Raw genomic sequence first — 16208 nt, 5'->3', positions numbered from 1 at the left:
AGCTGAGATAAAATTGTCAGATGTTAGTATGGGATCGAATGTGGGAAGAAGTTAAGAACAACTCCTAGGTTTCTGGTCTGCTAAGGACAGAGTGTGAAGTGAGAATGAAGGAGGGCCTTGAGCTAGCAAAAGATGCCAAGAAAAAATATTCAAGTGGGTAGAAAGCAATCCAGCAGGACATGGGGTTGGTTGTGAAAGCAGAGAAAAGGCTTACACCCAGAGCTTGAGCTTGCTCAACAAGCCATCACTATTCAAGAATCTGGCAGCAGATTATGCAACAGTAGAAAGGTCCTGGCTAAGTCTGGGCAAGCACAATCTAGCCCAATTAGGATCCCTCTTTCAGAAGACAAGCTGTTTTGTTTTCAGTCAGCAACTCAGCTCCACAAACCATCTTGGATCATATATTCCGACAACCGACAGTGGTTTTCAGAGAAGTGGTCTTTAGCAATATTTAGGAAGAAAAGGTTTTCCTAAAAGACATAATGTCTTCAGAGGTGCAATTTTAGGTACAAGGAAGACAAACTTTTAGAAAAAATAGTAGAGGTGAACTTATTTGCAAAGCAGAAATAGAGACACAGATGTAGAGAAAGAAGGGGGATAAATTGGGAGATTGGGATTAACATGTACACATGGCTATGCATAAAAGAGATTTCTAATGAGAACCCACTGTATAGCAAAGGGGGGAAGAAAAAACCTAATTGTAGGGCATACATTAAGTCAACCTAAAAACTGCATTCTAATACACAGTAGGTACAGACAAATACTGTTTGATTCCATTTATATGAGGTACCTAGAATAGTCAAATTCATAAAGTTAGAAAGTACATTGGTAGATGCCAGGGACTGGTGTGGGGGAGTGGGGGGCGGGAAGGGGGAATGGGGACTTTGTGTTTAAGGGGACAGAGTTTCAGTTTAGGAAGGTAAAAAATTTGGGAGATGGATGATGGTGAGAGTTGTACAACACTGTGAATGTACTCAGTGCCACTAAAATGTACTGTTAAATATGGTTAAAATAGTTTTATGTTGTGTGACTTTTACCACAACAAAAACATTTCTCAAAAAAGACAAACTTTTATTATGTCATATAGGGTAGTTCTGGCCTGTTAGAGGCTCCTGAATCTTTTCATTCCAGACTGGGGCCTTTGCTTTATCCAGCCCAATCAAAAGCTTCACTGAGATTGTTCTGATAGTCACTAGCGTTGTTCATAAATGTTTAGTTACCTTGTTTTGGGCGCACGGTGGGATTACACTTCTTCACTCTCTTGCTTACATATGACGCTTTATCTAACGAAATGGGAACAGAAGCGATGTGAATTAAGACCTAGTGCACAGTTCACTACACTCTCTGGTCCCAGCCTCAGCAATCCAGGAAGCATGTGCCAAGTTGGAGCCTCCCTCAGTGACTTTATAAGCCCCTGTAATAACCCACAGTTTCCATGTAGCATAGGCAGGTAATCTTTGTTGTCTCAGGACTCTGAGACATTTGTTACTGAATTGCAACCTATCCCATCCTGACCAATACCATGATGTTCTCCCCAGAACAAAGTAACCTTAATTAATGGCTCAAATGAGTTTGGGGAAGGTTTCAGGACAAATATTTGCAGGATTTAGGCTCAAAGGAATAGGATATCTCTTTTGTCTCTGGAATCTATGCAAGAGGAGACCAACAACAATCATAATAACAGCTACTATCTAGTAAATCTCACCACTTGGCAGGCAATATGCTAATTATCTGTATACATTATTTCATTTTACCTCAAAGTAACCCAGTAAGTAAGGGAATGTTAGCAAATCCACTTAAAAAAATTTTTTATATTTATTTCGAATTGAAGGATAGTTGCTTTACAATATTGGTTTCATTCCTGCCATGCAGCAACATGAATTAGCCATAGGTTAATATGTACATAGCCATATGTAGCAAATCCACTTTTTAAATGAGAGAATAGGGGCTCAGAGAGGTTAAATAACTTTCCCAGGGTCACATAGCTGGGAAGAAATGGCATAACTCTGACTGGAACCTAGTAGCTCAGTTGGTAATGAATCCGCCTGCAATGCAGGAGACCCTGGTTCGATTCCTGGGTTGGGAAGATCCGCTGGAGAAGGGATAGGGTACCCACTCCAGTATTCATGGGCTTCCCTTGTGGCTTAGCTGGTGAAGAATCAGCCTGCACTGTGGGAGACCTGGGTTTAATCCCTGGGTTGGGAAGATACCCTGGAGAAGGGAAAGGCTACTCACTCCAGTATTCTGGCCTGGAGAATTCTGGGGACTATATAGTCCATGGGGTCACAAAGAGTCGGACATGACTGAGTGACTTTCACTTCACTTTCATGACTGGAACCTAGGTGGCCTGTCTTCGAAGTTCTGGCATAACTCTCAGACATTCTGCTGGAAGGACTTGGGGTTAGTCCACTGATATTCCAACTGGCAGCAGCTCAGTTTTTAGGCCAAACCCCTCTGAGTATCACTATCCTCAGCTCCTTCATGGAGTGGGGTTTAACATGAAGATATGCTTTTCAGACCTGGGATCTGGTGGCCCAGTCCTAACTCCTAAGCTCTCATCTACACTGACTAAATAACATATCAGTTATTTGTTTGAGCTCTAGAATTGGAGGGATCTGATTTCAAATTGGGGTTCTTCTACATACCAGATTTACCTCTCCCCATGCCTCAGTTTTCCCATATGGAAAGTGGGGATTTACAGTTCCTAGCTCACGGGGTTGCCAGGAGGACGGGCACCTTATTTGCCTGTTTGCTTTCAGATCCAATTGCCACCCTTCTCGACTCTACTCATTGTCTGGGGAGGGGCTGGGGGAGTGAGTGGGGTAGGTAGCCCCTGCACCTTCATTCCTTAGACTCCCTTGCAGTTTACTTCAGCCAATAGGAGGACTGGCAGGTGATGGGAAGCCAGAAAGGGGTAAAAGCCAGGAAGAGTGGCCTCCTCTTTCTCCAGGGACATCTCCAGTGTGATTTTGGCTCCTCTTAGGCAGCCTGTCTCTCCTTGGTCCCAGCTGTTGCCTAGTTGGTTCTGGTTCCTGGCTCTGTTAGCACCTGGCTTTGTCACTCTAGCCCCAGGGAAGGTAGTGATCTTTTACTGCTAAGGGCTGCCTCACTGTCCCCTTTGGTCTTTTCAGTTCTTCTAAGAACTTTCTGAGCAGAACTCTATTCAAGTTTGTTAGTGGCTGTCTGGCACGGGCTCTTTTCCACACTGCACTGTGACTGATACAAAGAATTGATTGAGATCATGCCTATGAAGTACTGAGAACAGTGCTTGGCAAGTAATAATTGGCCAGTGAGTGGCAGCTTACAAAATGTACTGACTTACCTCTTACCTAGATGTTCTGAGGCCAATTTGCACCAGGCAGGCCCCTGCTTAGCCCAAAGTTCCTGAATCAAGGTGCATTTCTCTCTCCAGGCTGTCTGAGTCCAGAGATCCTGTTTTGATGCATTCTTCTCTAATCTTGATTGAGTAAAGGGCATGTGGATTCCTCCTCAACACGCGTGACATGCACCACTTTCTTTCTAATTTTCCAAACTTCTGACTACGGCTTAAAAAGCTCTGCTCTGTCTGGCCCCTTCTGTCTTCCCAACCCCTCCCTCCACCACCTTCCCCCTCACCCCCTCCAGTCCGCACTGGCTTTTGTCCAGTTCTCTCTGCCAAGCTCTGTCTTCCTTCGGGGCTTTGGCAGGTGTAGTCCCCTCTTCTTGGAAAGATCTTTTCTGGTCTTCTTTCCCATCCTTCTCACACCCTCGCCTCAGTGTAGCTGCTTCTCACGTAGAGCGGCCCTTCCCATTACTTTATCTAATATTGGTCACCGGTGACCAGGTGCTCTTGGAGTTTCACTGCAGTCTCCATGCCCTCCCACCACCCCCACTCAAGACAACCTCTCCCTCTCACCCAATCTAGCTTGATTGCACAGGGGAATCAAAGGGCCCTTCAGATTTTGTCTTCTTTCAGAAACAAAATGACTGCTAGTGGCACTCTCTTAGGCGCCTTCAACAGAACTTTGGGACTTAAACCACAGAGCCTGGCTACACTCCCGAAGGAGAAATAATTTTCCTTTCTTCAGAATGAGCTAACAGTTATAAACTGGGAAAAAAAAAACTAACTGGGAAGCTAATTCCTTAATTCCCCAGCTCTAGCAGTTACTGATCCAGTGTCCCACTTCCAACTCTAGAACTGGTGTCCTGCCCTGAGGCCCTGCATCCATAGTCACTCAGTCATGTCTGACTCTTTGCGACCCTTTGGACTGTAGCCCATTGGTCTCCTCAGTCCATAGGATTTTTCAGGCAAGAATACTGGAGTGGCTAGCCATTTCCTACTCTAGGAGATCTTACCAATCCAGGGATCCAACCTGCATCTCCTGTGTCTCCTGCATTGCAGGAGGATTCTTTATCTGCTGAACCATCAGGGCCTGAGGCCCTGCTAGTGACCAAAAGCCTGGAACCCTACCTAGTTTCTGCCTGCCTTCCTTCCTGGGGTGGGAGTGGGCTATGAGCCCTGTCAAGCAGAAGCTTGAAGGCTTTTGCCAAGCTTGAAGTAAGCTGCTAAGGAAACTCTCCCAGAAGCTAGACTGCCTCCTGCCTGGCTTATTTGAAGTTTTTAGCTGTCTATTGTGAAGCCATTTTCTGTCAAACTGAAGTACCGGTTCTGTCATAAATGTGGTAAATGTGAATTGGGGCGGGGGGTGGGGGGGGTCCCATTCTCTGCTGGCCTAAGGTACTTTCTAAATGGCAGGCTCCAAGGTCACATCCATTGCCATTCCCTAGGGTGATACACTAGCAGGAACTATCTGTCATCACTCTTTCCCCTCCATATACCTGAGTTATTCTAGCAGCCAGGACTGTGCTTAAAAATTAAAGATGAGTCAGGAATGCAATTTGTTGCGAAGATCCCCTGTAGTGGGAAATGGCAACCCACTCTGGTATTCTTGCCTGGAAAATCCCATGGACAGAGGAGCTGGTGGGTGACAGTCCATGGGGTCGCAAAGAGTAAGACATGACTGAGTGACAGAACATGCAACAGAAAACAAGATTTAAGTGGCTTAAAAACCAGTCTTATGTGATTGGTACTGTGGGGTTTGGATATTAAGTTGCAGAGAAAATAGGGAAAAGATTGAAAAAGGAACATGCCGACTGTATTTGTTACCTTTTACCAGGAAAGAAACGCTTTTCCAGAAATTCTCAAGTTTGATTTTCTCTTAGGTGTCATTGCCCAAAACTGGATCATAAGACCATCTTGGCTGCAGGAACAGTCAGAATATTAGAAGGCAAGATTATCATCATTAACTCAGATACTTTGATTCATTATTTTCTCAGGGCTGGACAAAAGATCACCCTGAATAAAATCAGGCTTCTAATAGCTGGGAACCTGCAAGGAATAGATAGCAGACAGACAGGTCTCAGTGTTTGCCCCAAATCAACAGAGTTCTAGAGGCCACAGTCTACTGAACTTGATGCTGAGTTTTGAATCTTTTGGGACACAATGATCAAATAGGAGTTTGTCTTCTAGATGGTCTCATCCTATGCTGCCTGGCAGGCAGTAGGAGTTCTATACATATTTATAAAAAAAGAAAATGAATCTAGAGGAAAGCAGATGATGAGAACAGCATGGATTCAGTAAGAGTAAGACAGGACAAACTTTATTTCTTTTAAAAGTTTCTGATAGAGTAACTGTTATATCTGAGATCATGGAATGTCATATATATTTTATCACTGAATTTTGGCAAGTCAGTCGACATTGCTTCTCATAATACTCTCGCAGAAGAAAAAAAGCACATGGTATAATTTGACAGATGGAGCTGAAGCAATACTTAGCGAGACATTTATAGCAGTAAAATATCTGTCTTAGAGGAGAAGACAGGTCACAACTCCAGCCACTGATCTCAAGGTGGTATTTCAAAGAGTAAGAGTCCCAACCTTTATAAGGGGTGTTCTCACCATCATTCAGTTAAGACTACTTTCTAATTTTCATTCTTATTTGTTCAAACCATGGGGGGTTTTTTGGTCTGCTTTTGTTTTTTCAAAACATGTTAGTTTCCAAATATTTGGGAATTTTCCAGGTATGTCTAAATTAATGATTTCTAATTCCCACTGTGGTCATATTATGTTCCATGTGATTTGAATCCTTATAAATCTATTGAGTCTTATTTTATGGCAAGTTTTACTAAAACACATTCTGTATTCACTTGAAAAAATGATATTCTGTTGATGGATGTAGTGGTCTATAAATGTCAACTAGGTCAAGTTGGTCGATGATATTGTACAAGCCTTGAACATCTTTACTAATTTTCTGCCTACTTGCTTGGTTATGGAGAGAGAGGTTGAACTGCTGTTTATAGTCATGGATTTTTCTATTTCTTCTTGCAAGACTGTTAGTTTTTGATTCATATATTTGGAAGCTCTGTATTAGATGCATAAATATTTAAAATCATTTTACCCCTTGTTGGATTGATTCCTTTATCATTATGAAATGATCCTCTTGGCTTCTGGTAATATTCTGTGTATTGAAATGTATTTTTTATGATAGTAATATAGCTATCCATATTTCTTTTGATTAGCATTCGCATGGTACATTATCTTTCAATTGTTTAACCAATTTGTCTTTACATCTAAAGTGATTTTAATAGATGACATACAATTGGTTCTTTCTTTCTTCTCCAGTCTGACAATCTTTGCCTTTTAACTGAGGTGATTACTTACATGCATGAATTTAATTTAAATCTACCATCTTGCTATGTGTTTTCTCTTTATCAATCCATTTTTTCCCCTTTCTACTCACTTACAGCCTTCTTTTGGATTCATTGAGTGACTTGTTAAAAATGATTCTCCTTTATTTTCTTCATTGATATACTAGCTACAACTCTTTATTTTGCTTTTATGGCAGTTGTTTTAAGAGTTGGAGTATACATCTTTAACTTATCACAGTTTACCTTCAAGAGTTGGGTTGGCCACAAAGTTTGCTTGGGTCGTTTTAGGTTTTCCACATCTACTGAACATATTCAGTATTTCCTCTACTTTCTTGGACTTACAGAATATAGTTGTAAGTATTTTTTAGTGTCTGTATTTACCAATTTTATCACCTCTGTCATTTCTGGGATTCTTTCAATTTATTAACTTTTCTGCTCACTGTGGTTCATTGCTTCCTGCTTCATTTTGTATGCCTGATGACTTTTGATTGGAAGGACAACATTGTGAATTTTACCTTGTTGGGTGCTAAATATTTCTGACTTCCTATAAGTATTCTTGTGCTTTGTTTTGGAACATTTTGTCTTTAGAAAGTTTGATCCTTTGGGGACTGCCTTTTATTTGTTAGGTAGGACCAGAGCAGTGTTTATTCTAGGATTAATTTTATCCCACTACTGAGGCAAGGGGCTTCCCAGGTGGCTCAGTGGTAAAAAATCCGCCTGCCAATGCAGAAGATGCAGGAGACACGGGTTCAATTCCTGGGTCAGGAAGATCCCCTGGAGGAGGGCATGGCAACCCACTCCAGTATTCTTGCCTGGAAAATTCAATGGACAGAGGAGCCTGGCAGGCTACAGTCCATGGGGTCACAAAGAGTCAGGTGCAACTGAGCACTGAGGCAAGACTTTCTGAGTTGCAAATTATGAGATTTTCCAGTCTAGGGGCCAGGATCAAGCCCTATATTCCTGGTCCCATAGGTTTACTGGGCATCTTTTCACTCTGCCTTGTGGGAACAAGAACACCTCTCTGGTACTCTTCTCCCAACTCCAACTGTTTTGGTCTTCCTGGTCTCCTGGTTCTAGCTCCTCAACTCAGAAAGTCTGCCTAGCTCTTTCTGGATAACTCTGTCTGCACTACAGCCTGGCAACTCTTTCTGGGCAGTGAGCCGAGGCAATCACAGTGCTTAACTTGGTTCGTTTCCTTTCCCTGGTGGAGCGCTGCGCTGCACAGCCGCCTTTTTAATATATTTTGCTTGTTTTGTTTTTGCTGTTGTTGTGTTAGCAGGAGAGTAAATTCAGTTCTTGTTGCTCTGCCTTGGCTGGCTAGACTGCATCTGGATTACTATAATTACTCCTGTTCTATTGATGAAAGACTGCCAAGGTTGTCACTTGTTTCCAAAACAATCCTCATTAAGTAATCTGTGCTTTGCAATCCACATCTCCTTTCGGTGCAGTAAACTCTTGTGCAACAGGTGTTACAGAAGAGTTGCATACAAATGAAGTCTATGTAAGACAACTAATTTTCCCTCTAGCTTACATTTTCATTCCTGTGATGCTCTACTTCATTTCGCATTACTTTTTCTTTAACAGTGACTTCAAATCCTGTGACTTTCCTCTATTTTCTTCCCTCCTTTTCTTTCTTTCACATCATGGGCCAGTAATCCGTACACAAATTTCACGATATTTGGGGATGAGAATTTATCTTATTCTAGTCAACATTGGTCTTGAATACTTAGGTGTATGCTTGGGTCGAAGGTGTGTGTGTGTGTCTGTGTGTGTGTGTAGGGGAGTTGGATAAAAACAGGGCCCTTGACTTTAAGAAGCTCAAAGTCTTTTCTTAAATGAATAATCACTCCTGCTGTTTTGAATTGTTTTGGGATGGATTTATAAACAGTAGAAAGTGCAAGGGAAGTGATGCTTCTTTTACTTCTTGTTCCTCAGCTTCAGCAAGTATTTACTGAGTGTTTCTTATAAGAATACATTGTAGTGTTACCTGAGAAGCAAGCACTGATGATGAGCTCATAATCTTGTGGAGGAACGACAGAAACTGATAGAGACGTGAGGTGTGGCACCACAGATGGAACCTGGCGGTCTGAGTATACAGGGTGGATGAGATGAGGGAAGGCTTGGAGACTGAGTTCAGCAAAGAACTGTCAAACTTAGGGGAGAGTGGTGTGAGCACAGGAGTGCCAGTGCCCAGGGCTTGATGAGGGAAAATCAGAGAGGCTAAGGGAAGGGGCTCCTGATGGAGAACGGTGGGGAAAGAAGAGGCTTTTCTGTGAAAGTCTTAGATGCTAGGCTTAGGCATTTGGACTGTGGGGAGCTCTGGGTGGTTTTTGATGGGTGGACAGAGACAGAGATTGTCTGGCAGAGAGGGTTAGGGTTCATGCGCGCAGAGGAGGTGGGGACTGGTGGCAGAGGCGCCAGGACAGGGATTAGGCCTGAATCATCTTTGTATCTCCATCTGCTGCCTATGTGGGTGCTCAGTACAGTCCCGCTCTCTTGCTCCATCGTGAACTGTTGCCCACCAGGCTCCTCTGTTCATGGGATTTTTCCAGGCAAGAATACTGGAGTGGGTTGCTATTCCTCACTCCAGGGTATCTTCCTGACCCAGGGATTGAACCCATGTGTCCTGCAGTGAAGGCGGATTTTTTACCTGTGAGCCACCAAGGAAGCCCATCACCCCTCCCCATCTGCTAGTTCATACTTCATGCCTGTAGCTTTAGTGCAGGTAAAAGGTTATCTTTTACCTTTTATCAATAAATTATTAATCTCTTTATAACCACTGGCCTTGTCAATGGCAAGACAAATATTGTGAAAAAAAAAAAAAAAACAAAACAAACTCTTCATGCTCTTTGCTATTTTGTTTCAAGGACTAAAGGCCGGGAAATGTGGACTCAGGTTCTTCCAAGCCTTATTTGTTTCTATTTGAATTCCTCATTTTCTTTCTTTAGGGAAAAGGCACTAAATCCCTGTTAGGAAAATTACACAACAGGGTCATTCCAGTCCCCACCTCTCTCATGCCCAGTAAGTTCTGCAGTCTTACAAATCTCACAAAAAAGACGGCTCACACCTAAACAAGTAAACTCAGCCGGCCCACGTGCGTGCTCCCAGGAGAGCCGGGCGGAGATGCAAGCTTTCAGAGGAGCAGCGTTCACAAGACGCAGACAGGAGCACACACAGCCACGTGACTCCGCGTCCAGGCAGACTCGCCGCGCGACTAGGCAGCACACGCCTGGCCACACACAACACAGACACGCTTGCGAGCACCCCTGCTACTCTCAGATCCGCACCCCCTCTCCCGCCCCCGCTGCGGTGCACGACGCCCGAGTCGCGCGCACCGTGGGTCCCCAGCCCTGGCCGCCCGGAACTGGCCAGCTGTGGGCTGTGCCCGTCACTCTCGTGCCCGCCCCCCCGCAGTTGCGTCATCAGGGCGCGACGCCGCAGCAGCGCCGGCTGAGGCTTGAAATGCTGGCAGCTGCAGAGCTATAGCCGGCGGAGCTGCGGGTGCGAGCGGCCAGGGCGGGAACGGGCTGCGGGAGGCTGCTGGGGCCGGGAGCGCCGTGACAGGTGCGTGGTCGCCCTCTCGCCGGACCCAGCGCGGCTCCTGCCAGCTGTCCGGCGGCCCGCTCGCCTCGGCACTCTCTCTCTCGAGCTCCCGCCGGGTTTCCCCCTGAGCGGTGGGCCCGGCTCGTGCCGGCGTGGGGGTCGAGCTCGTTCTCTCCCGGGGACCCCGGGTTGCGGCAGGGCTTCCCCCGGGCGGGAGGGAAGTCCCTCTGGGCTCAGTCCCTCCGCACACCCGAAGGGGACGTGGAGACATTGACTTTGGCGTTGAGGCTGCAGGGGTACGCTGAAAGCACCTGGTGCAGGGGACAGTCCCTGACCGATGACCTCTGATTGAGCTGAGCACTCACTGGGCGTCAGACACAGTGCCAGGCGCCCTAGGGGTATTATGCAGAACTCCCGCAACCCAGGAGGTAAGATTGATCATATCATGCCCATTTGCCAGGTGGGGAAACCAAGACATGGGAATTAACCAACTTGTCTAAGTTGTTGTTAACCCATCTTGGTTGGTGACCACAGATGGTAAACAGGGGGGGATTCGAACTCGGATGTATTTGGCTTCAGAGTCGGCCGTCCTGCCTCTCTCGCTTTCAGAACCCACAGTTGGCTCCCCTCAGCGCATAGCCTGGCTTTTCTTTTTGGGCGGGGTGGAGTCGGGGCACTTTTCAACCTTGCACAAACGTGTGGAGGAGGAGCGAAGTGTGGGCTTCTTATTGGCACAGGACTGTTTCCCGCTGTTGTCCTACCCTCATCGCTGGGACCAGCCAAGTCTTCATTTTCCCAGGCAGCCACCGCCTCCCCCTGTCGTAGCTACATTCTGCACCTGAAACTGATAGCTGAGTTTTATTTTATAATACAGAAGAGCTTTCATGCCAAGGGCATTGGTTTACTCTTCCTTCCCCTCGCCTATTTGTTAGAGTGTTACTTAGGTAAAATTGTTAACAATGTGTATAGTTATTCCGAGAATTACAGTTACCATTATAAATCCATATGGGGATTGTAAAGAAATGGGAATCTGCCCTCCAAGGAACTCTGTTAACCTGGACATGAGTTTTTAAGGTTTTAAAGAACTGATTTAAAGCCAGGTGAGAAATAATCAAAAGCTGAAATAATTTGAGGATTAGGTTAGAAAATTCTTATATTTTAATATCTTTTTTTTTTTTTTTAGCAGTTCACTGTCAGTGAACGTTTTTTCTGAGGGCGAGAAAAGGCTTATTGCAAAGATATGAAAACTTATAAATCAGATATTTTAGAATAGTGTCTTCTTGTTTTAGAGCTTTGTAGGTGTATTAAAAGTGCAAATACCATTTCATTTAAGGCAGCACAAGAAAATCAAAATCTTGATTCGGTTTAAGTGAGAAATGTTAGAGGTGCACTCATTACCTTTGTCCATTTTACATTGCATGGTATATATGACCCAAAATTCCCAGCACATAATTTTTCAAAAATTATCTTTTGTGTGCATACATGTAACTTTAAGTTAATAAATGCATATTTTCATCCTTCTAGGAACTATTCAGTTAACACAAATGAAATAATTATTTTTCACATACCTGAAATAAGGTGATAATTACCCTCGTGAATTCATAGCTGTTTTGTTCATGAAGTCTAAAGATACAAATGTTTTTTTAAAATCCAAATTACTTAACTGAGTTCATATATATACATCAAAGTCCAGTTTTATACAGTGACCAAGAAGTCCTCCTTAGTTCATTTGACATCCTACCCTGAAGCAAAATAACATAGAAATCAGAATTTTGAGTTCTGCTATTTACTGTCTGGATCCCTCATTAATTTAAATGGTATACATTTTTTATAGCACATGATTCGGGAGTTACGTTGTGTGATATGGATGAATCTGCATTGACCCTTGGCACAATAGATGTATCTTATTTGCCAAATTCATCTGAATACAGTATTGGTCGGTGTAAGCATGCCACCGAGGAATGGGTAAGTTTAAGATACAGGTTAAAAGCATTCAGCCTAAAGATGTTCTTCTCAGTGTTAATGAAGGTAGATATACTGGAAGCATAAATTCAAATAGACATTAATAGCTATAGAAACTGCCTCCACTTCTTTGAAGGTTAGTTTATGAAGTCTAATATTTTAAAATTCTTATGGTATTAGGTTGTTGGGAAGAAAAAAATGGGTAAGAAGTGTAAAGACAGTGATTATGTTAAAAGCAAAACACTTTTGCAGAGGAAAAAATGCCTGTTTGTTCTTTTGAGTGGTGTAATTTAACCAGATTTTTTTAAAATTCTGTATCTGTTTTCCATATTTGCATTTCAGAAGTGTGAATTTCGTAGTGAAATAAAGTTTATTTAAATAATTAAAAATAGGAAATTTCAGTATGAATCCCAATCCAAAAGGCATTTTTTGGTTTTTTTTTTTGTTGTTGTTGTTGTTCTTATATTGTTTTCTTTATGTCAGTATAACATGGCATGTTTTCAATATTTCTTCAGATATTTCTTCAGTCTGCTTCAGAAAGTTTTTTTTTGGGGGGGTTGGTGTTTTGAGTGGTCTTTGGGTTTCTTTTTGAGAATGTTTTATCACTGGATTTGAGCAACTGATGAATTCAAAGTTAAGAGAAAATTATTTAGACAGAAGAGCAGAATTTGACCCTAATTGGATAGTGTGGCTGTAATTTCAATTCCAGACTTTAAACTCTCTTGTTAGGATAAAGGAATATTATATAAGTTGACCTTGTTTTTCATTTAAAGTGAATTATTTTAAGCTATATTATAACAAAATTGCTTACTCTTAAGTAAGGCTTTTATAGTTCTTTTGTAGGAGTGTGTGATTTAAGAGGGAGGGAGACGAACTGTTAGCGTAGGGCTCCAGGGGTCTGACTTTATTCCTCCTGTTACTGTCAGAAGGCTGTCTGACCTTTTACAACTTAATGTTTAAACCTTTGAATGCTGTTTTGAGTGTTGCCAGCTACTGCTATTCTTAGGTGCTCAGCTTTTGCTTATGGTCCAAGCTCTGTTCCAGGTGTCGGTCATAGACGGAGTCCTTGGAATGAAAAACAAAAGTGCAGGCTACCAAAGGAAAATGTGTCAGAAATTTCTCTTCTGTCTCAAACGGCTGAGTTTTAGAGATTTTAGAGTTTTGAGATCAAGTAGACAAGTAGAATTGTCTTGCCACTCACACACAGTTTTTCCTTAATATTTATTAGGGTGAGTGTGGTTTCAGGCCGACTGTCTTCAGATCTGCAACCTTGAAGTGGAAAGAAAGCCTAATGAGCCGGAAGAGGCCGTTTGTGGGAAGATGTTGTTATTCCTGTACCCCTCAGAGTTGGGTAAGAATGTTGCCTTTAACACCTTTGTTGACCTTTAATAACAGAGTCTGTCCATGGAAGTCTCCAGGCGAGAATGCTGGAATGGGTTGCCGTCCCCTTCTCCAAGAGACCTTCACAACCCAGGGATGCACTGTAGTCAGATTCTTCACCATCTGAACTACCAGGGAAGCCCCCCAAAAACAGAGTGAAATATGCGACATAAATTTCCAACTTTGTGTAAACTTTATTTTTGCTTAATCTTAATGGACTTAATGCATTTTTAGAACTTAGGTCCACGTTTATGAACTAAATATGCCAAGTAAAAATGTTGACTTAATTTTTCTTTCCATTCGTTTATTCAGTAAAAATTGGTCTAATAGTTGGAGCCAGGCAATATTTTGTTTTGTTTTTTTCTTAGTATGACTTTAGGGGGAGAGTAGGTCTTACTTTCAGATAACTCTTTCAGAGTTAGTGGGATCCTTCATGTAACTTCAAGACATTGAAATTTAGCACTGAACTTTAAAATACTAGCAAGATAAAAAAAAAAAATACTAGCAAGATGAACGAGAAAAAGAGAAAGAAAGCGAGCGTGCATACACATATGCACATACACACACATGTGAATGTGAGTGGGACAGAAAAAGAAATTAAAACTGTGGCTTTACCATTTTGCTAAGTGTCTATTCCCACAGTGGAGGGAAGTACAAGGGGGTTTCTTTTGATTCTGTGATAATGAAGGATGGTGACTAAAATGTGAGCATGAAGATTTAAGAAAGGGTGTGATGGGTTTGTTGTTTGTATTTTGGTGGAAAAAAGCCGTGCAAAATCTTCCACATTACAGTATAGTATCTGAGTTGATTGGATAAGTATGCATCTGAGGGCATTTTGCCAGAAGTATGAGCTGGCACAGGAATGTAGATGCTAATATGGCTGTGATCTCCTGCAGCAGAGTCATCTGGATGGTAAACTGTCTCTGGGATGCGCTAGTTATTAGAACATTTAAGTGCTGTTTATTAACCCTGCCATTTATTGAGGTTGCTTATAACCTATGTGAATAACTACTGGTGCTGTGTGAGTTTTCCATTTAGGGTTGGCTGGGCAGGAAGTAGAATTTCTAGCCTGGCATAAGGACTTTATTAATCTGGGAGAGATTTGTTTAACAAGCAGTTTATGTTAAATATTCAGGTCTGCTCAAGAACATCACAACAGAAATAGTGTTCCTCTTAAATCACACATATCTTGTTGAAATAGTTTGGTGGACGTGAAGGATCATGGAAACTTCTAGTCTAGAAGTAAGGCCAGTTCTGATTATAGGCCAATGGAAATAAAGATTTAAGTAGAAGGTCATGTGGCTTTTCTTTTTAGATCTGGCATCTCATCTAATTCTAATTTTGAATGGTTAAAAGATCAAAACAATACTTTAATGTGTTCTTCAGTCAGAAATTATTTGGTGATGGTAATGGTTTGGGGTGGGGAGAGATGAGTGGTAAAATAGATAGATGATTTTTGCTTAAATGTAGTACCTGATGATGCTGAACTTGATCTTAAGTTCTTCCATGGCCTGTTTATATAAAATAATTTTTGTTTGATAGTGTTTTTATAGTGATTTTCCGCTACCTTTTCTCTGAAGTCATATTTCTCTATAAAGAGATAGCACTTAAGTATTTTGACATCATCTTTTGTGGGTACATTATGCTTTCTCAGCATTTATTTGTGGAAGGTTTACCTTTTTTGCCTACATTGTTAAAGTTATGGACTTATCTTTTTAGTGGAAGTATTTCTGGATTATCTTCCAAGATTACTCACAAAAAGGGTGACCTTTAGTCATACATTTTCGCATTAAGTAGACAATAATTTTAGGGGACTAGAAAGACCACATACTTTGAAGCAAGATCTGGGGTTGACAACTAAGCTTCTGCCAGCCTCAATTTCCTCCTATAAAATGGGGATATGGGTTACCCTGAGGATGAATGAGATAATGTATGTTATAGGCCTCAAGAATTACTATTATTAGAGTAAATGATTTGTCTTTGCCAGGTCATTAATATGTAAAAGAAATATATGTGTGTGCATGCTGAGTTGCTTCAGTCCTGTCCAACTGTTTGTGATCCCCTGCCAGGCTCCGCTGTGCATGGGATTCTCTCAGCAAGAATACTGGAGTGGGTTGCCATGCCCTTCTCTAGGGGATCTTCCTGACACAGGGATTGAACCTGCTTCTTTTACATCTCCTGCATTGGCAGGTGGATTTTTTTTACCGCTGGAACCACCTGGGAAGCCCAAAGAAACATATATAAATATATAAAAATAGACAAGTAATATTAAAAGTAAAAACTGTTCTTATATTCGCAAAAGTCCTATTATTATAATTCTCCTTATTCAGATGAGAGAATTGAGGAAAAGCTTGCTGAAGGTCATGTAGCTGATCAGTGGCATAATTGGGATTCATCTCCCTCCTCTAGTGCTAGTCTGATTATGATGGAATGTGAAGATATTTGCTTATGATTTTTCCATTCTTCCAATTGTACCTTTTCATATACTTCATAAAGCCTTTTACTACATTAAGAAAAGTTTCAAAATCGTGCTCCTCTTAATCTCTAAATAAACTTAAGAATATATTAGCAATTATGAGCAGAAGTCATTTCTCTGACGGCCACAGATAAGATGTTGATTTAGAATACATTATTATC

The 16208-nt window shown here is 42.1% G+C and overlaps 1 protein-coding gene across 5 annotated transcripts in view; it reads left to right on the top strand.

Moving 5' to 3' along the window:
• Nucleotides 1-16208, top strand: part of GPAM (glycerol-3-phosphate acyltransferase, mitochondrial) — a 67149-nt gene that overhangs the window by 15076 nt on the left and 35865 nt on the right. For 2 of the 5 annotated variants that reach the window (XM_020888207.2, XM_070470158.1), the window contains 2 exons: nt 12064-12194; nt 13420-13542. In XM_020888207.2, the coding sequence (XP_020743866.2) occupies nt 12093-12194; nt 13420-13542 (225 nt within the window). In that variant the 5' untranslated portion in view covers nt 12064-12092. The other 3 variants (XM_070470160.1, XR_002312910.2, XM_020888206.2) reach the window with 3 other exon arrangements.

This window comes from Odocoileus virginianus, chromosome 7 (assembly GCF_023699985.2).
Source record: "Odocoileus virginianus isolate 20LAN1187 ecotype Illinois chromosome 7, Ovbor_1.2, whole genome shotgun sequence".
NCBI classification, from domain to species: Eukaryota; Metazoa; Chordata; class Mammalia; order Artiodactyla; family Cervidae; genus Odocoileus; species Odocoileus virginianus.
The sequence above is the reverse complement of the archived record's forward strand: the minus strand, read 5'-3'. Positions and strand labels throughout refer to the sequence as shown.